The following is a 25463-nucleotide window of genomic DNA, read 5'->3' on the forward strand; positions in this document are numbered from 1 at the left end:
TGAAGTCATCAATAGCTGTATCTATGACCTCTTTGTAAAGTTGCCTATATCAACATTGTTTATGAGTTTCCTGAATGAGTGAAATGTATAATAGAGTCATCCCTCGTGATAACGCTCTTCGCAATACCACAGATTTGGTTAAACCGCAGGGTAATCCGTGGCTGTATTAAGTGTAAACTAATGTAGTGCTATTTCGTTCGTTATCACTGTAAGAGGTTTGTCAAGTAAGACAAAACTTTCATTGTAATTCTGTGGACTGACTTGAGGGTTGTTGTGATGCACTTGCCATGTTTACTGTTACTCTACTAGAATTTTACATTTCACTCTTAAAATAAGTTAAATTAACAGTACCAAATGTTAATTTGACTTGCTGCTTTCAATAATTACATTCCACTTACATTTTGAAAATAGTTGTCAAATTACATAATTAGGGAGTATTCAGTCAGATATAAGATACTGAAAAAGAATAAGTTTGTTACATGTCCCTTATCTGAAACATGTAAATTTTAAATACATGTAATAATATTTCATTCTGTGGCCTTATTTCTAAAGATGTATTTTTGTGCCATTTAGCCAAACAAACACTATGCATCATGTGTCAACTGTTTTCAGCTTGTTTCAGCCATCTCTTTGAACAATCATGTCATTTCCACTCGGTCATCACTTACTATGGCATTTTTGCATCATGTATTTCAACAGTGTTATTGTTTGTCTTGTAATTGTTTTGGGACAGAAGTTTCCTGGCTGTATAAGAATCAAAATCTCAGAACCAGTGTCTGTCTCCCCATAGTAATTTGTATTCATCTATTGAAGCAAATAATGACCACTCTTTGACTCTTGTACGTCTTGTCCATGTTTATGAAGTTGATATTTGTACTTTTCACACGTCAGGGCTGAAGAATTGAGGTCTGTTGTCTCCATGAAAGATTTGTTAGTGTTGGATGGTTGTTGGTGACTCACCGACTCTGACTGTGTGCTCAAGCTGTCAACCACTGTATTGTCTTGTGTTAACATGGTTCTGTACCATATGTCATGATAGTGCTGCAAGTCTGCTGACTGTGCTCCCAATTCACTAGAAGACACGAGAATCAGCACATGCTCACCATGTGTTATTATAAGCAAGAAGTCTTGCAAGGAAAGATTACATTTGTAAATGAACAACCTTGAGACAATTTGGCAGTACATAGTATTACTGCACTGACTGCTTGTTTGGAACATTGTGTGTTGCTTGCTCACATTCTAGCCTCATTTCAAACAGGGTCTCTTTACTGGTTGTGTGTGTTGATGTACCATCTGTATCATTATTCTGGAACAGTAGTACTAATCATGGTGCTTTTGTTGTGATGGGGATCAGATCTATAGCTGTTTTGATGTTTTTATTGAAATAAATATCTTTGTTGAAATCGCTGTTCTCTGTCATCATTAAGCAACCATCACATGCGGGTTGTCATTTGGGAGGGTGCGAGTTTTTGTGAGTTTACTTCAAAACCTCTTTGAACAATATTTCCTTCAAATCATGTGATAGGAAATCCCAAACTCATGCAAGTTTTGTTGAACCAATGACAGCAGTCAGTGTGGATCTGGCATTCCAGACTCACAACCAGCAAACCCTTGAAGATCCTGGTTAGAATTAGTCTGGTGGGATCGGGTGGTCAGACTCGCTGACTTGGTCGACACCTGTCATTGTATCCCAATTGCCTAGATTGATACTCATGATGTTTATCACTGGATTGTCTGGTCCAGACTTGATTATTAACAGACCGCTGCCATATAGCTGGAATATTGTTAAGTGTGGTGTTAAACGACATCAGCAATGAGGCACAATGAGACCTCGTTGGTAATCTATTAAAAAATCCATGGGACACAAAAACAGGAAAACAGCCTTAGCACAAAAATAATTTTATACATAAAATGTTACAAAATGGTTTCCCCTTCAAACAGCAACTACAGAGCCCTGTTATCAGGTTTTCAGGGTCATTAGAAGTCTCAACCGAGTAGTGATAATTTTATGATTCTGACACAGCATATCAAACCCAACATGGCTGCTCAACCAGGAACTTCTTTTAACAATAGGCAGGGAACAGAATGTTATTTATGATTAACACTTTCCTGAACAGATTAATGACATCTCCTATATGTGTGTTGCCTTACCCTGATTGCAAGTGTGGCCATAAAGTTTTATGATTACCATAATCTAGTTCGATATCTACTCCTCAATGTAAGGCTACAAGTAACTAATCTTTTCATGTTCATGATACTGTGGATTCTGACTAAATATCCCCTGATTAAAATATAGACAATAGGAATTAAAAACTGGATCGGAATATATTTCATTTATCAGAGTATTGTATGATTCTCACTTTACAGAAAAGATTAACTGCATTTTGTTATGTCCTGTAAGTGAGTGAGTGAGTGAGTGATTTTAGTTTTACGCTGAATTCAGCAATATTCCAGCTACATGGCAGCAGTCTGTAAATAATCAAGTCTGGACTAGACAATCCAGTGATCAGCAGCAATCTGAACTGGGAAATGATGACATGTGTCAACCAAGTCAGCAAGCCTGACCAGCCGATCTCGTTAATCGCCCCATATGACAAGCATGGGTTACCGAAGATCAATATTCTGACCCGGACCTTCACGGGTCTTATGTCCCATAAAGGCAAAGAGCCAATAATAATATTTTTTGTTTATTTCTAGTTGGTAACTATTTGGTACAGCTGGTTAAACCCCAAACCAAAATAAAACCGTGTGCCCTTACCCCCTGCTGTGTCCCTGGTCAAGACCCATGAGCAGCTTGGTTGCCTCCCTCATAGGTTTGATATGCTGTGCAATGTCACATGGAATGTTTATCACGGACCTCCTGAGAAACTAAAGAGCTTCATACAGTAACCATCTGATCCACAAGGACTTGAATCACTGCAGTGTCTTAAACAATTCCCATGCACTTCACAGAGCACCAGGTGGAACATGTTTAAAGTGTACTCCAAGCTCCCGTCATCTGACCTCAACCTGTTTAAGTTTTTGTCTAACAACTTCCCATCTAACCATTAGCCTTTAGGATAGTTTTGGACATTTTAACAAACAAAATAAGCTGGCAACAGAAAGAATACATCTAACCTCTTACTTCTCAAATGATTAAATGAGCCCGTGAACTTCGTGAGCACGTGAGTCAGTTTCTTGCTTCCATGGAACTGTCCCATCAATGTCTTTATTGACTGACAGCTTGAGACCAAGCTTACTCGTACACATCTTTCCGCATAGGACCAATTCCCTGAACCCAAGTCCATTAGGCACGAACACTCCACTGAAGATCAATTCATTTGAGGTTCACCTGCACAGATATCCTACATTAAGAGAAAGATAGCAATTGATGTTGCATTTGCTGATGAAGAAAGTTCTCCGTCAATAGCCCTTTACAATTATACCTGACAGAAGTGAGTGGGACTATACACACAGACGACACAGGGTCAGAATATTAAACATCAACGGCTGAGAAGTACACAAAATAACAGACGCTGAAGACGTGCCCACTGAACAGAATGGAAGCAAGGTATCTGCTTCTGTGTCTGCTTCTAACAAAACAAAAATATGGAGCAAGAAATGACACTACAGACGGCTAACCTCTTGCAGTGGGGTTCCACTAATACCAATAAACAAGATAACATAAAGAGAGCAGTCGGGGTAACACAGTAAAGACTTCAGTCGACTGCAATAATATTCAGATATGATTACGGGTACCTGATTCTTGTCAGTAATCAGTAAAACATGAGCAGTCATGTGATCATTATCTTTAGTTCCAAGCAACACAGTACAATTTTGATCTCAGGATACAACATCCTACAAGTATCATCCCTGGATCCTTGGGAAGACTTTAAGTACAACAATAGCCAGAGCTCCTTGCAGGTTTAAAGCATTACTATGTAGTACATATATTGTGAAAATAATGTTTATAAATTCCTTACAAACGAACACAAGCTTTAACTTGTTTCCAATCATTTTCTAAAAATACAAATTATATCTTAAATATTGAATACGAAGGGAATGTTGTGTTTGTAAAAATTGACCTTGAGACACTTTTCATAAATATTGACCAGTATAAATTACCGTGACAATAGGAGTAACTTTCTCTCTTTCGATAAAAGATGATGACTATTTGCTTCTGATGAGTAACACACTGATAAAACAGGGACATAATGTACAGTACATGTACATTTAAAAGAACATTTTGTTTCTACTTCCCCCATGCACTGTAAGCAAAATCATATATCTGCAAAATGTGATCCACCACAAAAACTGATTTTCTGCACAAGCTGTGATTTCCTACAAATAAAAGTAATGAAATGACTATCGCATTTCCTTTGGGTGTTGTATGAGACACTTGTCTCCTTTCAGAGAAATAATCATCGTCGATAATCTCCAGGGTATAAGTTAAGGTAAATCTCCACTAGTCCACTCAATAATTTTATTACCTCCCTATGCTGGCTCCACATACTCACAGTAGCCAATCAGCTAAGCCGCCATTACAACCGAGCTTGCCAGTGTCAACAAAGATAGTGGTTGCAGCCACGAAAGTTTGTTCGCAGTACCACTCAGATTTTGGGGGAAATCATACAGATAAATTGACAGGTCTGAAACCTTAAAAATATATACAAGAACTCTTTCTACCTCTTTTAGAGTACCTCTGCAACAATTATGTTGCCAAGTTTAATTGGTTAGATAACAGAAGCGAAAGTGAGCTGTGATTGGTACGCTCAACTTCCCAGCGTATACACCTGATTGGATAAAAAGCCAGCCAAGGAAGGTAATATAATCATGGGGCTGAGCCATAGATGCATCCAGGGTATAGTGGAGATTTCTACATGTTCAACATTGTTGTCTAACTAAATCACTCAAGAGCTCTTTTCATCAGTGAGCTATGAGAATTATCATATACAACTGAATATATCAAGCTCGTACACCTGAGATAGTTGTGGAAATAAACTACAGCATCCAGGCTCATTCTTAACCAATATCAACAATGATCTCAATATCGCCTTGTCAAATTGTTGCTTGCTTTTCCCAAAGTGATCATACACACTGATGTCTCCTTCAAACATCTACCGAAGCTGTGTCCCTCGTGATCAATCAATGAAATGTTTTTTTGCATTTACAGGGAAATAAAAAGTCAATATGTACACGCTAGCTGCTTTCTCCAATGCATGATAAATCCAACACATATCAATTTACATTCACATCAGAAAATATTGAGAGGATTTCCAATGGTTAGTAAATAGTTACAACACTGATATAAGACAGGATGACTGGACACAAGAACACCTCACACACAGCAACACCAGCATCCTTGACCAATACTGCCCACAGACAAAAATATCTTTCCACACAATGATAGAGCAGTTATGAATTCTTTGTGGGGGCAGCATTGTGTATTTATTCCCTGGGATCACTGGCTGAAATTATAAGCCGAGTTTCTGCTGTGTGATGTATATATTTATGTAGAGCAGAGCGCTGTGGCATCACTTCCCACCCATCCCCACGACAGGGGATCCGCTGAAATATAACTGCAACTGAAAGTGGCAATATTCTCTCAACTCACTCTCTCAACAACTTAATGCATTGTCAGCCGTGTGTTCATGACAAAAACTGTTGCTAAATTCAGAGAGAGATGGTAACAGCTGAGAGAGAAAAATTATATTTCGCTTCACATCAACTTCCTAAATTGCCTAAACAGCCAGAGTCCTGTTGATTTATTTCACAGCTGAACCATTCACAGATTACATAAAATAATATTCCTTTACATGATCACTTCACAATTTTCCAATGAGAAAAGTGGAACTGTGAACATGGAGAAGTTATTTTCAACTCTCCATTCAGAAACTGTGCTGTGTAAGAAAGTACATATATATATTAAAAAATCTCCAAAACAGGGTACTTGTTTCCTTGAACCTAACTCAAATGTTTCAATAGCGTTTACGACCTTCTTACATCATATTCATGAAAGTAGTGTACTACTGGATTGTGTCTGTTGTCTGTTGAAACATTCAGCTAAGATGAGAAGAAAGGATCATCATGTGATATATTTGATTTGAAATGTCAGAAATATCTTAAGGCTTAGAAGTGAAACAATCAGTTTTCAGGTAGCTAATATAAAATTTTAGGGGGAAACATTTTTCTTTTATGTCTGAGTGAAAAGTGAGTGACGGTCACTTTTTGGAGGATTTTTTTTGCTAAAAACAAATAAAATCTTGTCATGAACAGTCCTACTCATGCAGACAAAGCTTGAGACTAATATTTCATAGTTTACATTAATCCCAACCAACATATTCCCGGAGACACCGCCAGAACACTGCTTCAAGATGACAGTGATGAAGCAGTTATATACACAAAGTGTGGAGACCATATGGTTTAAACAATGGTATGTACAGTCCTGCCTGGAGACTGTCCTTCAAACAGTGCTATATATACACTTGTTCACTGGCCAGTTTGTCCATAAATGGCTTGACGAGTGCCCGTGTGGCAAAGTTGAACACAAGTCCAAATGTGATGGAAATCGGCAGAGCAGGAAGAGCCTTGCGAAATATAGCCAACAGCAACAGCGTGAAACACAAGCCCTAGGAAGAAACAAACAGCAATAATTAGCTTGGTATCATATTTGCCATGAACATATACATATACTGAACAAAACATACCCATCTTTAATAATTCTGGGGACGTCTTAATGAAATTGTGTGCTCAGTCTTCAGTCAGTGTATAAAATAGTTTTGAAATGTGGCCTGTCTGAGGACTGACTATCCAAAAATGGTAAGTCCTGAACAAACACAGCCAGTCCCAAAACCTTAAACAATTAAAAATCAACAAACACAAACCAAGTAAATTGTTTTGGGTTTTTTCCAATATTTCCCATGACCAAAGGCCGACCTTACCTATTTCATACACCATCCTTCACAAACATAGACCATCAAGGACGGTGAAACGGGCTATATTTTACAAACTGCTTCAGTACCAAAAAATATTCCCAAAGTATCCTAATCCCTAACTTTTTCCATTTACTCAATGTTTGATAGAAATGTTCACCAATTATTACACACTGCAGAGCAACCATAGTGTACTGACTGTCATAAGACTATGTTGAAGTATAGGAGAAATAATCAGCTATTATCACTGATTACGTATCAAAATGTAATTTTCTGACTAAAATTGATATTTTATACTTATGCTAAATGCTTGTCTCCTTCTTCTTGCGAATGATAGTGGAACATTTGAAATCCCTTTAAGTTCCCTTCTAAAAGCGGACGTATAATCATCACTCACCCACGAGTAGTCTCCCTTGCCTCCTTTGGCGCCCTTTTGGTCACATGACCAGCCATGTTTGTCACTCTCTCCATATGTATGCCCGACACCAGGATTTACAGGGAAATCCAAAGTGCCATAAGAGGGGAGGTTGGGAAGGCTGACCTCATGAGTCAGGACAAGTATAAAATATCAATTTTAGTCAGAAAATTACATATTTTTCCTTATCCTGCCTCATGCTAAATGCTTGCAGAATCCGTCGGAATCGGTGGTGGGTCAGGCCACTTCTGGATTCTCTGGCTGTTGATTTACATCCTGTATTACTCCCCATGGGAACTTATGACGGCACTGCTGATGATTCTGTTCTTTCAACTTCCTCTGATGAGTCTGGGGGTAACCACAACTTGTCAGATTTCTTCCGAAACTTCTCCTGACATTTTCGTGTGGATTTTTAGATATACTAATGTTCCATTAGTTATCTATTGCAACTCCATCTCTTGATGCGCACATCAAGTGGAGATGCGACCCTTCTTCATGTACGAGTAAGTCCTATACAAGTACAGGGTCTATCACTCATGCTAGTCTGTCCTAGACGTGTGCATGGACTTTAACCATTTGCTCTCCAGAGCGTTGGTTTTCACAAGTCACATGATAAATGGGTGAGATTTTTCTCATCGCCTTTGTGGAACCGTTAGTTGTTGTGCTACAACAAGTGGCCCAAACTGGTGAATGCCTGAGACGTCTTCAGTGGCAATGTCTCTGAGGTAGTGGTTGGCAAACACCATGTCCGATTTCCAAAAGCAGCCCTCCATTATTGTTGTAATCGGGCAGTTTCCATGCAGAGCAAGTGTAGACGCCAGGGCTCTGAATTCGTGGGGATTGGAGGCTCGTGGAGGCTCAAGTCCTGCTGCTTTGTAGGCCCTTAGTATAACGGCTCTCATCCATATCGATATCGTTGTCCGTGAGACTTCCATGGGCATCTCAGTAGATAAGGGGATGAATAGGCGCTTGAATTTTCGTCTCCTTGTTTTTGTCCTTTGTAGGTAGACTTTTAGTGCTCTGACAGGGCATAAGGATAGATCCTGTGTATCCTGTGGCCCAAGGACTGTAGAGAGTGCTGGGATGTGGAACTGTCTGTCAGGCTTAGATGGCCGAGCAGTTGGCAGATGTAAAGTCCCATCAGTCTTCGATGTCACGATGTCTTGATTCAAATCGCGTGTTCGCTCAAAGTCCAGAGCATGTATTTCTGACATCCGTGCTGCTGTTGCTAGGGCGATCAGGAACAGCGTTTTCTGTGTCAGTAGTTCAAAGGATGTCCGTTCTAGAGGTTCGTAGGCATCACTGGTGAGATGTTGTAGAACTACGTTGAGATCCTAGGCAGGAGCCTTGAATTTTCTTTTGTTGGTCTTCCAACTTGAATGAGCGTAGTAGTGCCAGTATCTCTGGTACTTTGGTCAGCTGGACACCCGTCTTCATGGTGATAACTGTGCTGAGAGCATCAGTGTTGGAACGCTGAGAGTGTTGAACCTTTTAAGTGTCTCGTTGCCGTCGCATACTGTTCAAAGCTCTGCGAGTTGATCTGTGTAGAGCTAGTGTCACTGCTTTCGCTGCTCTGGCGGAGTACCCTCTAGTCTTCAGGCAAGCTTTGATACGCTCCACGCGTGTAGCTGGAACAATGCTGGATTCCCGTGAGCTTGCTTGGTGTGTGGATGGACGAGCAGGTTCGACCACTCTGGTAGTTTCAGGGTTGGACTTCCGAGTTCTTGTATGAGGATGGGAAACCATACCCTCGCTGGCCAATAGGGTGCGACCAAAATCAGTTGCAACGTTGTCGTCTGCTTGATTTTCTGTATTACTTGTGGTAATAGTGCTGGAGGTGGAAACGTGTAAGCGTTTAGTCCTTCCCATGAGATGCTTAAAGCATCTGTTGCCCATGCCTGAGGATCCGGAATCGGTGGGACGAATGTTGGTAGTTGTTTGCTGAACTTTGTTGAAAAAACAGGTCTATCAGCAGAGATCCTACTGTCTGTATGACGAACCGGAACACTTCTGGATGTAACATCCATTCCGTCAGGGATGGTTGTAGTGGACGAGATAGGGTGTCTGCTATGACATTCTTTGCTCCTGGAATGTGACATGCCTTCATGTAGATGTTCAGGTCATCGACGATGCTGAACAGGAGAAAGCTGAGTTTTAAGCAGACTTGTTGACCTTGTTGATCCTTGTTTGTTGATGTAGAACGCTACTGTGGAGTTGTCCGTGTGGACGTGAGCCTTGCGTTCCTTAGTATGCTGGAACAGTGTTGTAAAGCATTGATCACTGCTTTCATCTCCAACAGGTTGATGTGCAGAATTTGATCCTGACTCGACCACTTTCCTGCTGCCACTTCGTTGTCGAGGTGAGCACCCCATCCTTGTAGTGATGCATCCACGTAGAGATGAGTGTTGCAAGCCGGCTCTGACAAAAAGGTTCCTCCGCAAACATTCGACTTCTGAGTCCACCATAGGAGTTAAGGTTTCAGGCTGTCCGGTAATATCAGTGGATCCAAACTGTCAAGATGGGCGTTCACAAATATTGTAGTGGCCTCAGCAGTAATCTTCCTCTGCGAGTCTGTCTTGAGCTGAGGTGAGTAGACCAAGCATGCTTTGCCAAGCACGTAGTGTCAACGGAGAGAGCATTGCTTGAGATATCATATGTTGTATCTTGACCCAACGATCCTCTGGGACGACCGAGTGATTCTGTGGTGTGATGAGCCATATTCCCAGAAATTGAAGATCCTGTTTTGGTTCCAACTCCGATTAGGAGATTACTAGCCATCTACTGCAATCATGTCCTACGTTGTAGGTACGTGGATCTAGGAGCCCTTGCCATGTCCGTCATGGAAGGAGAGATGATCAATTCTGGAATCATGGCTTGAAACTTGTCTCATCAATCTTCCGGTAATATGTAATGAAGATGCTGCACCAGAATCCGAACAATGTGCAGCGATGATGCATAATACGTCGTCTCTAGATCAGCAAAAATCTATGATGTACTGGGACTGCCATCGATGTGAAGTCTATTTATAGTTGATCAACCGTCTCACGCTTGTCACTGCAAGTCCCCAGATAACCAATATTAAATTTGCTGACAGGGGAAGTCCTCTATGACCCGTGAAGATAGTCAAACCACGCTGTACCCTGCTAACTGGACTGTAAATGGAGCCTTTCCCACGTTGAAAGAGTTGTTTACAACTGTAGACAACTTCCTGGCACGTGACTGTGACGTCACCAGTGTTGCAGGTAAATGATCCTCGTAGAATCTTGTGCAGTCGTTGATTTCTTCGTCAACACTCGGCCTTGTCCGTAACCTCTCTGTTCGGCTTGTGCCGGAGTTACACGAGTGAACACGTGTCTTGATGGATGAGTGGAAGCACGCGAAAACTTCGCCACGTAGTACCAATGTAAGCAGACTGTTCCCTGTCTGTTGTGACTGTATTCTTCAACTTTATAATCTTTACTGCAGTCGTCATCTTATACAGACGTTCTGTAAAGTTGACCGTAACCGATGTCTCGCTGAGGAACTGCAACAATGCTGCTAACTGTCCCCATGAAATCTTGTAAGCCCATGTGATGAAACTTTATCTTCAGTGTTTCATCGGATGTTATCTGACATCATTACTTCAGGTGTGCGTCTCTTCCTTCAGCCACGCGTTGATCCAACACAGCCAACATCTATTTGTAGTGTCAAGTTGCGTTATCTTCTTATCTTCCATCTTGAAGATCTATTACGGGATTCACTGATGATCTTGTAATCTCAAACCCTGATGTTTCATGAAGGGCTCCGTATGATGAAGGGGAAATCTGCTATTGTTGAACGGTGGGACATGCTGACTCTGATTATAATCCTCCCCATGAGTGCCTGCGCGCAGGTTGATGAAGGTCCAAGTTGGAAGATCCGTATCTGCGCAGTTTGTAGAATCCTGGAGAACGACTGGATCTACTTCTGTGTTAGAATCCTTCCTGCTGAGATGCTGAAGCTGCGTGGAGGCTCCATCGTGGACTGCTAACGCTAAGCTGGCGTTCGTTGAATCCTCCAGGCTTCTAACTGCTGATACTTTTGACAGTAAAGATCTTCGTGAAGGCCTTCATTCGAGAGAGCTTGTATAGCTAATATTCCTTCGCGCAGGGCGACTGTCATCTGAGGGGTCTGCTATGCTGAGCTGACGTTAGTAGAGTTCTCCAGACTTCTAACTTCAGACGGTGAAGTTGGACATTTCCCTATCTGAAGATCCATAATGACGTGAATCTCTGTATGTAGATCTGTATGTAGAGCTGCGTGCAGGTGAACGGTCTCGGTGTGACCGTGTATTCCTCCTGGAGTCTTGAGACATCTCTCTAAGCCTTCACGAAGGCTGATTGACGTAATCTCCCCTCTGTGAGATGTGGAGTGCCTGCGCGCAGGTTCCCGATGTGAGTCTAAGTCCGACGGTGCTGACGATCCATATCTGCGGTGTCTGTAGGGTTCTGGAGAATGCTTCAATCTGCTTCTGTGTGGAGAATATTAGAGGCTCCTTCGGGGACATCTAAGGCTGAGCTGACGTTGGTAGCATTGTCCAGACTTCTAGCTTCAGTCGTTGAAGATTGTCAGGTGTGTGGCCTTTGCACAGGCTTTCCTCTTCATCCAGGTGTGTTGGAGAGGCTGCTGAATCTTCACGCAGGCTTGTACTCGTCGTAGTGGTCTTCGTAGCAGCTTCCTCCTGCGTGAAGCGACATTCCATTATCAACATCATCTGATCTGTAAACTGTTGCATAAACAGCCCCCGGGTTGAAGTTCTGCGACGTATGTTGAGACTGCTGCAGGGTTGATGATGCTTCTGAGAACGTTGAGGCCTCTTCTAAGGTACGCTGCACTTGTGAAGAGTTGACGCTGCTGCTATCTCTGGTACCCGATGTCTGCGTTGATAGAAGGTCTTCTGTCAATGTCTGCGCTGATATAGTTGCCGATGTAGCTGTTGAAGCAGGCTTCGTCTTCTTGGTGACGACTGTGACTTCAGGTATGATGATGGGGGGATCATCATACACATCTGCTTCTTCCGGAGGTACAATATCGGCAGTGAAGGATCTTGTCTTCTGAGTAGAGCTGTGAAGAGACTTTGACAAAGTCTTAGGAGCTGTAGACTTCTTCTTCTGCGCTGAAGAAGATCTCGTCTTCTTCGTCTGCAATGAGGACAGCTCTGTTGACGACGATCTCTACTTAATCGAGACGGAGTTCATCACTGGAACAGCGACCTGCCCTCATAAACCGCTCGGCAATTCATTGGAATTTTGAACCTCGGCATCAGTAATTAACACACGATTATCCGTATAATCACTCGATTTACCAGACATGACTTGTGAATACCTTCTTACCCAGTCCTTTGCACGTCTATGAAGAGCAAAAAGGTAGTTATTAAATTCAAAAGTAGTTTGACAATGTTTACAGCGAATGCTGGAAGAACATGTAGTAGTGCAATCAGGACATAATATATGCGGGTCAGCCACAGACAGCTGGTACCTACAACGAATACAAGTTTTCATCAATTGTAAACCAGATGAAAAACATGGCAAACAACGTATAAATTAGACATAATATCAAAACATTTGCTAATATACAATCCAAAAACCATATACAGCTGCCATTTAGATGTAAAAGGTCCAAAATAGAAAAGATTATGTGTCGTATAGGGACCCAGGTGCTCTCACAACTGTCCTCAAGGGCGAAGAAGGAGAGAGTGACAAACATGGCTGGTCATGTGACCATAAAGGGCGCCAAAGGGGGCAAGGGTGACTACTCATGGGTGAGTGATGATTATACGTCCTGCTTTTTAGAAGGGAACTTCAAGAGATTTCAAGTGTTCCACTATTATTCCCAAGAAGAAGGAGATAAGCATTAAGCATGGGTCAGGATAAGGAAAAATTTCATGTTGCTGGCCTGCAAATGTTTTACTGAGTCAGTAACAAAACATAACGTAGTATTTTACCCTTGTTTGTTGTTTTACATGGCTGATGTAGAACAATGGCCTGTAAATAATTCAAACTGGACTAGACAAACCGAGGTTGATATCATGAGCAACAAGCCACATCTTCAACGTACAACATGTACGACGACAATAAACAATAAGTCACTAAGGTAACCTTAGTGCAATGTTGAAGAATCGGAGTTAAGGTTAACCTTAGTAAAGGTTGCTTTGTAAAAAGCGATCTTAGCAGTAAAGTGACCATAACACCCATACCTTAACATAGGCTTAAGGTAGTCTTAGCGCTAAGGTTGTTTTGTACAACGGCACCCAAGTCAATTACATCACTCCATACAACATGGATATAACTGCTGGGGACAAATGAAATGATTATTGGGAGATTTCACACATGTTTGACACATGTATTGCTTTTGAAATTTGGAATAAATTTCTAAATGAACTGTTTAATTTTGTAAAACCCTTATTTGTGAAGAATTGTGGTAGTTCTGTGCGCAACTTACAATGAGTATTGCTACAAAGCAGGCAAGTGTAGTGTTCCAGTCTCCATAGGAGGAAGCTTTCCCAACCAGGACACCATAGAAGATGAAGTCTCCCAGTCCGAGTTTCACGCCCCCTAAACACAGAACAGAAGGCACCATTATTCACTCTACCATGACTATTTACACCAAACATAACATTACTAATCATATTACCATTTATATTACCAGAAATCAATGTCATTATATGACGGGTAGATTTCCGCCCTTCTGATTGGCCCACTTGGTCACATGACAGCTTTGACGCCAAGCGATGTCAACCTCGCCACTCCGTGAGAGATTGATATACAAACTAGGCACATCGCGAGAGGTTGATATAACAATCCAAGCACCTCCAGTGGCTAAAAATAGATTTGGGATATTCCAGCTGTGAACTCCGCACTGCGTGTGTCACGCTAGATAAGGAAGCATATGTATCAAAATGGCAGATGACACGACACAACGAAGAATCATGACTGTATCGGAAGAGCTGTAAGCCTATTCCAGCTCTCCTATGAGTCTCTCATAAGTCAAAGAAGAACAGGTACTCAGTACTTTTATCATATAATAAAACTGATTTATCGACCTTGGACATGGGATATTCACTGAGGCGACGAGAAGTCAATAATTGTATAATGTCGACTAGACGATCAACTAGAAGTCAATAATTGTATAATGTCGACGAGACGATCGACTAGAAGTCAATAATTGTATAATGTCAACTAGACGATCGACTAGAAGTCAATAATTGTATAATGTTGACTAGACGATCAACTGTCAATAATTGTATAATGTCGACTAGGCGATCGACTAGAAGTCAATAATTGTATAATGTCGATGATGATCACAAACAGCATTCACTCAATAGCTATCATATGCTTTCGTTCATTGAAGTTTACATTTCAATGTCTGATTATCTCCAACATGTTTAGGGGCGTTGGGGTAGCCTAGTGGTTAAAGCGTCACACCAAAGCCTCAGGTTCGATTCTCCACATGGGTACAATGTGTGAAGCCCATTTCTGGTGTGCCCGCCAGTATATTGCTGGAATATTGCTAAAAGGGGCGTAAAACTAAACTCACTCACTCCAACATGTGTAATCACCATGACAAGAACTGGGATTTATAACATTTGTCGTTCAGATGCCACTAGGAGATTGATATTTCGTAATATTTACTCAATCTGCAAGAATGGGAAGACAATCACTTAAGCAGAGGTAAGACTAAGTTGGGAAGTGGGGTGGTTTTATACTCATATCTTAGTACTAGGGCCACCAGGGCAACAGCGCTGACGGCGTGGATAGGGGGCGCTATTTACTTCCACATTCCCAACATAAGAACAATTTTTCCTGAAGATCAACCTACTTTCTTCTTCTTCTTGAGCTGCTTGTTGCTGCTGTTGCCGTGCACTCCCAGTCATTGCTCTGTCATCAACAGGTCCGTTGCGACCTTCCGATCGGACCTCACCAAAGTTGACCACAGCTGACCGAGCACGCTCTGTCTCTCCACTGGAGGATAGCTGTCGTCGAGGTGTGTATATATGCTCCCGGAATCCACCCTCTTCAGAATCTGATGGGATTTCATTTGTAGCACCTGTGTCTGTAGAAATTGTGGTTCTCTCTGTAAGGAAGCAATTCAACAACATTAATCATGTTCAAAAGGTTCAAAGAGGTTCTTGATGCGCTGAAGGACAGAAACTTGTACCTTCCCCGAATGCTGGTCATATGTTTGGGTGACCCTCCGCCTATAAATGTACGTTTTATGAATATACTATGTGGGTCACAGGCCTAACAGGGCATCTACAGCTATCAACATTATTCATGATTCTTATAACAAATGTATTATCTTTCAAGAGCACATGCATGTGCCAGAATGTGACCCCAAATGTTTGCGGCACTATATTACAGCAACTTTCCTCACCTGTATCATCTGAGCTGGGGCTGCCTCGTTTCCTTTTCTTCTTTTTCTGTTGTTTATCCCCATCGTCTCCGTCAGCAGCTGTAACCACCTGCCACATCATTGTCGCTGTAGGTGAAAAGGAAGAACATACATTGAGGTTGTGTTTCAGATGAGAAGGTTTAACACACTGATCTGTTCTGAACTACAGGTAAAAACAGTGCATTTCTCTTTGTACATTTTAACCTTGATAACCATGGTTACAGAATACCAGATTACACCAACTCAGTGGAGTGAGTAAGTGAGTTTAGTTTCACGCCACACTCAGCAATATTCCAGGCGGCATTCAGATAGATGAGTATTCTCCACATGTAATGTGTACTATATACATCGATTCAATCTGTGACAGGTGGGGTAGCCTTGCAGTTACTTATCAAGTATCAGGAATCACTTATCTGGGTTCCATTCCCCACACTGGTACAATGTGTGCAACCAATTTGTGGTGTCCCCTCAGAGTTATTGCTGGAATATTGCTAAAAGTGGCATAAAACTAAACCCACCCACTCACTCACTCACTCACTCAATCTGGACAGAGTTGAGTTTTATCATATAATATCACAACTATAGGTTGTCACTGACACATTTTCAGTTGTTATTCAATGTGTTAATACCATGTGACAAGGCATAGAAGTGAACAACTTACAGGAGTAGATTAGGGCAGGGAATATAGGCTCGTTCCTCTCCTGGGCTGTCTCCACCAACACACGCAGCGGGCCCTTGGGACACAACACAGCTACCAGATCTGAGCAAAACAGTACACACATAAACCTGGTGGTTCATTAAATCAAATTCCATCTTATAACAAGAGAATATTGATAATAGCAACAATAAAACATAAAGCTGCATCAGACAAAGATACTACGAAAACAGAAACTGACACTTAAGGCAGTGTAGTTCCAACTGTGGAAGATTAAGGCTGCTGGGTCATGTGATTTTCAAGATGAGAGGATTCCTCCTAACTGATGTACAGTAGGTGAAAGATCTGCCCATAACACATGAGCGTGTAGTGTCAAGAGATTTTGGAACATACAGAACTATGAGGCATTAGAAGATCAGAGAGACAGGCAGGAACACAGGCCCTTGTGCCTTGCTAAAATATTTCCAATCAATTAATATTACGAATGTCAGATGCAAAGATGCATAGAATAAAATCAGTTGCAGGAATCCAGATGACAGCTTAAGACGAGTTTGCTGATGTAATGGCTGACAGACCCCCACCCTACTCAATAACTACGGTATTGGGGACCTGATATGACTTGGGACCTATTCTGACCTAAGATCCTTACAGTGGTGTTTGCTAGAGAACTAAAAGGCTGGCTGACTGACCCCAGACAACCATGACACCGAGTACAACCCAGGTGGTCCAGTCTGGGAGGTATTTGATGAAGATGAGTGCCATGAGGGCGTTGATGACGATGAGGTAGGCCTGTTGCAGCAACAGCGGACCCTTCCAGTGAATGCTGATCATCCCTACAACTCCAAAGTTCCACATCAAGACGACCACCGTGATATAATCGAACGGGACATTGTAGGCTCGCAGCACCTCACTGAAACAATGAGAATGAGGATGACGTTATATATGTAATTTGAAGTACTCTGTGTGTAGTGACTGTACAAAACTCATATTACTTAGTCACACACATAACTCAGATACAGGTACATACATCATTCAATCTGATTTACAAGATATCAGTCAAAATGTTTTGTTAAAACTCATTTATTACAAATGTAGCCATCTCAGGAACATATCAATTGGTCTTTGCTACTAACAACTTGGTGAAATTGTCCATTTAACATCCTCAAGTCTGCTTATCTCAACTTTAAGATGAAAATAATTACCAGCGCCTCATACATCCCATTAATGCATTTACACACTTACCAATGTGAGCATAGCCATCAGAAACCTCTTTCAAGTAGGAAAAGATCATTTGAATGTCATGCCACTGATTTGAAACTCAGGAAACTTCAAGGTTAGTGGTACTTTTGCTTAGCTCGGGATTAATCTCTTGCTAGTTTACATTTCACCACTTGTGGACAACTTTTCACCTTGGTGCATAATATTGTCAGTGACCTTAGATGGAAATTGGTTGTGCTTTCCCTCCATTTCAACTAATTCCAAACATAATGAAAGGTTCAAAGATACGGTGGAGCAAAAGACATTGTGACCATGGTAACTGCTTTCAAAATAACTAGAAAAGAGACTGATCACTGCAAGTGAGTGGGTATGGTTTTATGCCGCTTTTAGCAATATTCCAGCAAGATCACGGTGGGGGACATCAGAAATGGGCTTCACACATTGTACCCATGTGGGGAATCGAACCCGAGTCTTCCGAGCGACGAGCCAACACTTTAACCACACACCCCTCCTGATCACTGCAAAGACTGAATTCTCAGTAAATATTAATTTAGTCATTCAATCATTACAGTGAAGACTTGGGTTTGACTTCACATACAGCTGGTGGAGCCTGTTATTGACAGTAACTCCCATACAGCACTGCTACACAGTAAGTGTCTTTCACTCACCCCAGGTAAATGTATGAGAAGAGGAACAGGAGCATGAGTGAGGACACAATCAGCCAGCCGTGGATCACCTGAATAATACAATTTGTGATATAAGGCTATACTCAAGACAGGAATTCAAGGAAATATGCAAGGAGCAATATCTAAACACTGGTGAAATAGACATCTAAACACTGGTAAAATAGACATCTAAACACTGGTAAAATAGACATCTAAACACTTGTAAAATAGACATCTAAACACTTGTAAAATAGACATCTAAATACTGGTAAAATAGACGTCTAATCTCTGGTAAGCTAATACACTGTCTTGTGGGAAAAAATAGACATCTAAACACTTGTAAAATAGACATCTAAACACTGGTAAAATAGACGTCTAAATAGTAAAATAGACATCTAAACACTGGTAAAATAGACATCTAAACACTGGTAAAATAGACATCTAGACATCTAAACACTGGTAAAATAGACATCTAAACACTGGTAAAATAGATATCTAAACATTTCACTAAAACATACACACACATCAGCAGTGCTAGTGAAAGTTACATCTTGCACGTCTTATTTAAAATCTATTGACATAGGCCCCTCCCATTTATAGAAACAGGTCAGGCTGACTTATAATTCAACCCCCCAATAACTCCTGCCTAGAACATATTATTAACTACCTCACATAAATACCAATCTAATTTGAGTTAAACTTTCTGGGTATTAATTTCAATATCCCAATTGTGACTGGTATCACATTCTTATCCTGACCTGTGAAGAATCCCCCAGTACATTGTAGACAGATGAAGAGCTCACCTTGTAGCATCTGTACTTGTACAAGAGAAGCAGCACCACAGTGAGAGCTACAATCACACCCAACAAGATGAAGGCATTGGCAAAAGACTGCCACAGTTTAGTTCCTGTGTCATCGGTCTTGTCGTGGAAAGGTGTGTAGATTCTGGAGAGATGATGGTTGATATCCATGTATGACTTGTCTAAATACATAACTTGTCTAAATATATGTGATTTTCATCCAAAACCTGTGTGTCATCATGACTCAATGCTGAATGTTTCAACATTGTAAGGGTCATGAGCACAACTGAGAGTCATGAGTGAATTTAACTTACAATCTATAACATATTTAAAAAAGAATTAACATAATGAAGATTATGTTGATAGTATGCAATATATACATACAAACATTTGTATAGCGCCGATATCCAGTACAACTGCTCAAAGGCGCTTTGTTTTTCCTCGATCATTGGATGTCCATCACAACGGCACATCGTATTTTCAATCTCAACTCCCTGGGGAGCATACAACTCTTGCTGCCTACTAGGAGCACCAAGTTAATGTGGCTTTCCCATTCTTACGAGATACCCATTCACAGCTGGGTGGACTGGGAGACATAGTCACAGTACTTTGTCCAACTTTACTGCACGCTGCTAGGTGTTTGCACGTATTCATGTGGCCACAATCTGGTCATCTACCAACGGATTTGTGGGTTCTTTTAAGTGCACAGGGTTGTGTACTGTACACTAGGGGTTGTGACAACACTGAAAGAGTCTGCACACAAAGTTGACTCCAAGGTTTTTACACCCGGTCACAGGTGGGCTCGATCCCGGCACCTCCAAGCTCGCTGGATTACTAGCCTGGCGTCTTAGACAGCTCGCCCACCGCGCATATGGTAAGCATATGGTTTGAATAAATACAAAACCTTCTTTCTATATGTCTTGTGGGAAATAATACTGACAATCCTAAATGCTCAATTCCTTTCATATTTTTACAACATCCCTTCATTATGATCATAACAGGAATTCAGTAACAAGAACTATAAACAAATAACATCACAGCGAAATCTCCATGATGTTTGGATATGAAATCAGCTCTCTTTCTTCCCCATGTCCCTGCAGCACACATAAACATTTTCCATATATTGTCAGTATTAGGTATGAACACAGATTTTATACTTCTACTGCATCAATTATTTCCAAAATATGTGCAATAAAATAAGAAAAATTCATCTTTGAAACTTACAAGTAAGTTGTTTGTTCTGTGTAAAATGTGACAGAACTAATGGTTGCTACGACAACAGCCATACAGAGTGTGACAGGCACAAACAGCATGATGACATGCTTGGCTCCGTACAGCAGCGTTTCGTCTTCCTCATCTGATCCGGCACTTCCCTGGTTGCTGCTGCCATTCTGACGCGACTGAGCTGATGGGTTTGTGCTATTATCTTGGTCACGCCTTGTTTCTCTGCGAACACTCTGAAATGATACAATATACGCATGGTAAGGAATAATGCTTCTATATTTTTTCACAGACATACAAGCATTGGTAACGTTGGATTTTTTTTTTATTAAATTGTTGCTACCTCATAAAACAAATGACTGAAAAAGTGAAAAACAAAATCTGAACAGCACATTTTATGATCTGTTTGATTGGCATTTTACAAGTTGATGAATAATATAAAGGTATGATACTGTATGGATGACAACTTCTTTATTTTATGATGATGCCATAAATGCATCATAATATACAAAAGAAGTTGTTATCCATAAAGTATCATACTTTTGTTAGTACCTTGTATATTTCATCTATGAATGTTATCAGACACATGCATTTAAATAGGCCCTACATAAGTATAAATTGTTCATATGAAAGTAGCACAAACAATGCAAACTAGGGCTGGCTGTCAATATAGATTGTATTTGTAGAGAACAAAAACCATTGACGTAATATCAATCAATTATTGAAAATATCAGAGAGAAATCAACGTATGTTAAGTCACTTGTGAGTGGTGACACATTTTTGGCATGGATTGCTAACAATTAATAACTTTTCCCACCCATGATATTACCAATTATCAATCTTGTTTAGCCAGTGTTACATAAGAAGTATTGTCAGTTAGTTCTTTAAGAACAAGTTTTGCAATGAAAAGGACGAGAAAGCAAATGATGAGGTCAAAGAGGGTAGTATGTTAAAGGATGGGAGCTGAAGCTTCTGTTGGGTATTAATGGTTTATCATTCACAAAAAGGCTTTAGATTAAAATCATGCAACCACAGGTTTACACATAACATTTAATAGTAATTGTCTGTGACCTGTTCGACCCTTTCCATTCATTATCCAAACTCTGAGGCATGACTAATAAATTGCGTGGATGTATCTCTGTCAGTCTGCTATATGTTTGCGTCATACAGATTCTCACAATTCTGGCTGTTTGTCACATGTGACCCATGACAGACATATAGTATGACCAGAAATTATTGAGAATTTTAGGAATATGTTTGATTGGATTTCTAGTATAAACAACCTTGACCAGCTATCAAGTGCTTGGTTTCATTCAAGAGAAACAACTCTGTTAATCCTTTTTCATTAGTTTGTGAAGAGTTATCCCCATTTGTTTACTTGCTAGCAGACAGTATTTTCAGTGATCCTCAGTACGGATGATTTAGAGAAGTGGAAGTTGATTTTAGAGTATTATAACAAGGACATCAGATCAGCTAAAGTGATTTCAAGTAGAACAGGCATCCCTTTGTCCACTGTTTATCGTGTTTTGAAAAATATTGCAAATGGATATGGCATTGAGCACCAGGGAGGCGCAGGTAGGCCAAGAAAATTGACTGTCGGTGACAGGAGGCGGCTTGGTATTCTTGTTTCTAAAATCAAACGAAGGAGTTTAGAAAACTTAAGGCTGGATATGATTGATAGAGGAACTGTGTCTGTCTGTAAGGAGACAATTAGAACTGAGCTGCATGCAATGGGTTGGCAGAAAAGTCGAGGAATTCCATCACCGATCATGAAACCTGAACAAAAGGAGCGCGAAGGTTGAACTGGTGCTTACAGCATGGAAATTTTAACTGGCACAATGTGATTTTCTCAGATGAAAGTTCTGTGTGGCTGTTTCCTAATACACTGAAATTCTTGACCAAACAAACTGAAAAACCTTTGTATCAGCGCCTAAAGTACAGTACGAAATTTAACGTGTGGGGTGGCATATCCATGTTAGGGGCAACGCCCCTCTGTGTATTTTGAAGGGAATATGAACAGTGAGCGGTACACAGATATTCTCGAGGGACATTTACTTCCATCTGCTCACGTGTTCTATGGAAACCCTGACCTAAATCCAATAGAAAATGTTTGGGGACTTATGAAGGAAATTGTCAATAAGAAAAATATGACAAATATTGCTGAAATGAGAGAAGAGGTGGTCCGATATTGGGACAGCATGGACCACGACTTTCTAACTTCTTTGATCAGTAGTATGCCCGCCGCCGCATTGAAGCCTGCATTGCTGCCCATGGTGACTTCAGGGCTACAGATAAGGGGCGTACAGGCATAATATACGCCTCAAAATCCAATAAGTACGACATAATATAAGATTTCAAGCGTATCGTGTACGCACATAAATACCTTTGTACGTCTAACATTTAATTTCCGTGTGTATCGTGCAAATGGAAATCTATTTCGGATAAATACTTGTCAAGTTTCTTTTACGAAACACGATTTTACACATAAGGAAACCCCGACAGTAGGAATCCCTTGCGTTGCCATGCAGCGATATGCGTCACTATTTTTCGATTGGCTAAAAACTACACTGTTCCTATTTATATCCAGTCGGACCTGACATTTCGCGCATCACACGGTCGCTCAGTTATTTCTCACGCATCTTCATCTACAAATACATGGTTGGAAATAGTGATCGATGAATCGTCCAGACAAACCACATCACCAACTCGCTCACACAAAAACATGTCAGTACTCCTTCAAAATTCTCAGTACACCTCCACTTGTAATATGATGTGTAAGTACACTCGCACCCCCAAAAGTTATCTGGAGCCCTGTGACTTGACAAAATACTAACTGTTCACCTGTCTTTGAATCTGCAGTTATGTTCTGCTAATATTCACATTTAATACAGGAGTAATGAGCGAAAAAAATTAAAAAATTACAGTCTTTAAATTCTCTATAATTTCTGGTTGTACTGTATATTCTATATTCACTGACAAGATGATATTGTTCTTATCGACCACATCCCACACCAAATCCTTTTGGGAAATCCTGCTGTTGTATTCTGACATTTTCAGTCCACAATGTATTACCATGATAACAGTAGGGCTGCATTGATTCTTCTAGACCTCGATTCGATTCGATTTTTGATACTGGACCCTCAATTCAATCATTTTCAATTCGATTCTTTATACAAGTAAAAACATCAGATTTCATTTAACTCTCAGAGTCGGCTTTTTTAGTGTGAAATCCAACGTCAACTTGACAATGTCTACTTACAACAATTCTTATTGGATAATTGGCCTGGCGTCAACCAAACATGTTTCGCCTTATTTCAGTGCTCGAAACTGCTCGAGTTGGAGTAAAAATTACGTTCTTGCTGTGTGGAAATAATTTAAATAGGTATTCAAATATCAAATTGAAATAGTGATAATGGTTATCAAAAATCGAAACTAATGTTTCAGATTAGATTTTCGATGAATCGAATCAAATCGTTGCAGCCCTATTTGCCAGTTGTCTGGTCTTTTCTAACTTTTGAGTGCACTAGTCCAATTTTGGGCCTACCTTCACAAATACAATACAGCACCATAAACTTTACAAATTACATCACAATACCTTATGATGTAATTTGAGAAATTTAGTTTCCAAAAACAATGCGCTGTGATGTCAAACTGTTGCTGGGTTATCAAGTGTGCTTCAGCACCACTCAATGTTCTGTTGTCTCTATACGCATTTTCATTGAGTAAGACAAGCGCTGTAAAAAGTTTGCATGCCAAACATAGACAGCGGCAGCACATTTTTTTAGCAAGTGCCAGTTTATGAAAGCACTTTTATTTTAAAACGTAATTTTCAACGTAATTTTTAGGACTAAATGAATTTGACGTCTGACGCCTGACATCAACAGCCATTTTCAGTTCGCACCATATTGGCTCATTCCACACCACTAAGTATCTTGTAAATTACGGAATGGGATGAGTGTGCCAAATGGCATCATGACCATTCGTCAATTGTCCATAGATTAAAAGCACATGACACCAAGAATATCCGTAACCTTTGTATATTGTCCATGACCTATTCAACTCTTTATGTTTGTTTCCGTAACGTCTCAGGAATGACAAAACAAATTTGCATCTTGTGTAACAATGTGGCCATTGCTCAGTCAGTTAACTGTCAGGAAAAAATCCATAGGTTGTGGGTTCACGTCCGGATTCTCACAAAACTAGTTGTTTTTCTTAGTGACATGTGACCTATGACAGAGATCGTCCGCACAAGAAGTTGTGGTGCTGTATTCTAAAGGTGCTCCAGTATTTAATGTGGTAGAATTATCAAAACTAGATATAATTCAAGGAAACTTATATTTGTGTCGGAAAAAGAATCTCTATGCACATCTTTTGGATCTTTAGGATAAGTTGAGTTGGAGCAGGTTTTATGATTCAGTGTATATTTTGTTCAAGTTTTGTAAGATTCATAAAATCATTCACATGGACCTAAAATTAGTAAAACTACTTCAGGAAAATTAATGTTGAAACAAAATCCGAAATAGATCTATTGATTTTCACAGTATTAATTTATTGTCTCCTTGGTTTAAAAGTTTATTTGGAACTTAAATTGTATAACAATAGACCCACTTACACTGAAACCTCTTTCGTCGGTCTGTGTTGTGTCCAGTACGGCAGGGGAGTCTCTCTGGTACGACGGAGTCGCATGGCTGAAGCTGACGTTTTCCATGTTTCTGCTGTTACGGCTGCCGGACACAAGACCAGTCCGCTCGGTTGGCTCTCCGTCGCTTGGCGGGGTTGCAAATACTCCGCTCATACAGATTGTGTCATTGTATCCCACAACAGTTCGATAATTGCCCCTTGTGTATTTGTCAACCCCGATCGGTTTTCTAGCCGAGTGAGTCACAAGACACAGAGTAAATGCTGAATCACATACAACATCCAAACAGCGAAGACTGGAAATCAATGATTTAACAAGACAGAAATTATAAATAAAATGTATAAAAACTTAGACAGATACTTAAATCAACGTTTAGATATTGACTTATTTGTTTTACTTTTGGGTAGTGGTTCCCGGAAGTAAACTCGAAAGGAAATGACATCAACCCACGTGATAGGAATGGCTGCCCAGTCTTATGACTTAGCCGACCTTTTCTGTTGCGCGTACGCTACAGCAGAAATCACACACAG

The 25463-nt window shown here is 40.5% G+C and overlaps 1 protein-coding gene across 1 annotated transcript; it reads right to left on the reverse strand.

Moving 5' to 3' along the window:
• Positions 1–5435: 5435 nt before the first annotated feature.
• Positions 5436–25367, reverse strand: LOC124267191 (presenilin-2-like). Its single transcript, XM_046702105.1, has 10 exons — positions 24907–25367; positions 20298–20530; positions 19077–19218; positions 18277–18344; positions 17080–17300; positions 16397–16495; positions 15718–15822; positions 15163–15417; positions 13786–13898; positions 5436–6608 (listed from the first exon to the last, which is right to left on the reverse strand). Exons 1-10 carry the CDS (start codon positions 25087–25089, stop codon positions 6453–6455), a joined length of 1575 nt encoding a protein of 524 aa, XP_046558061.1. The 5' UTR covers positions 25090–25367; the 3' UTR covers positions 5436–6452.
• Positions 25368–25463: the final 96 nt, after the last annotated feature.

Source organism: Haliotis rubra, unplaced genomic scaffold (genome assembly GCF_003918875.1).
Source record: "Haliotis rubra isolate DU_JTF1 unplaced genomic scaffold, ASM391887v1 Scf13, whole genome shotgun sequence".
NCBI classification, from domain to species: Eukaryota; Metazoa; Mollusca; class Gastropoda; order Lepetellida; family Haliotidae; genus Haliotis; species Haliotis rubra.

What these genes read in the sequence shown, in the direction of transcription:
- LOC124267191 (XM_046702105.1), bottom strand. Translation starts at nt 25,089, where the DNA reads ATGAGCGGAGTATTTGCAACCCCGCCAAGCGACGGAGAGCCAACCGAG. An exon ending in ACAGAACAAACAACTTACTT is followed by an intron (nt 19,219 to 20,297) that starts GTAAGTTTCAAA and finishes TCATCTCTCCAG; the next exon opens with AATCTACACACCTTTCCACG. An exon ending in AGCTCAAGAAGAAGAAGAAA is followed by an intron (nt 13,899 to 15,162) that starts GTAGGTTGATCT and finishes TTCTGTGTTTAG; the next exon opens with GGGGCGTGAAACTCGGACTG.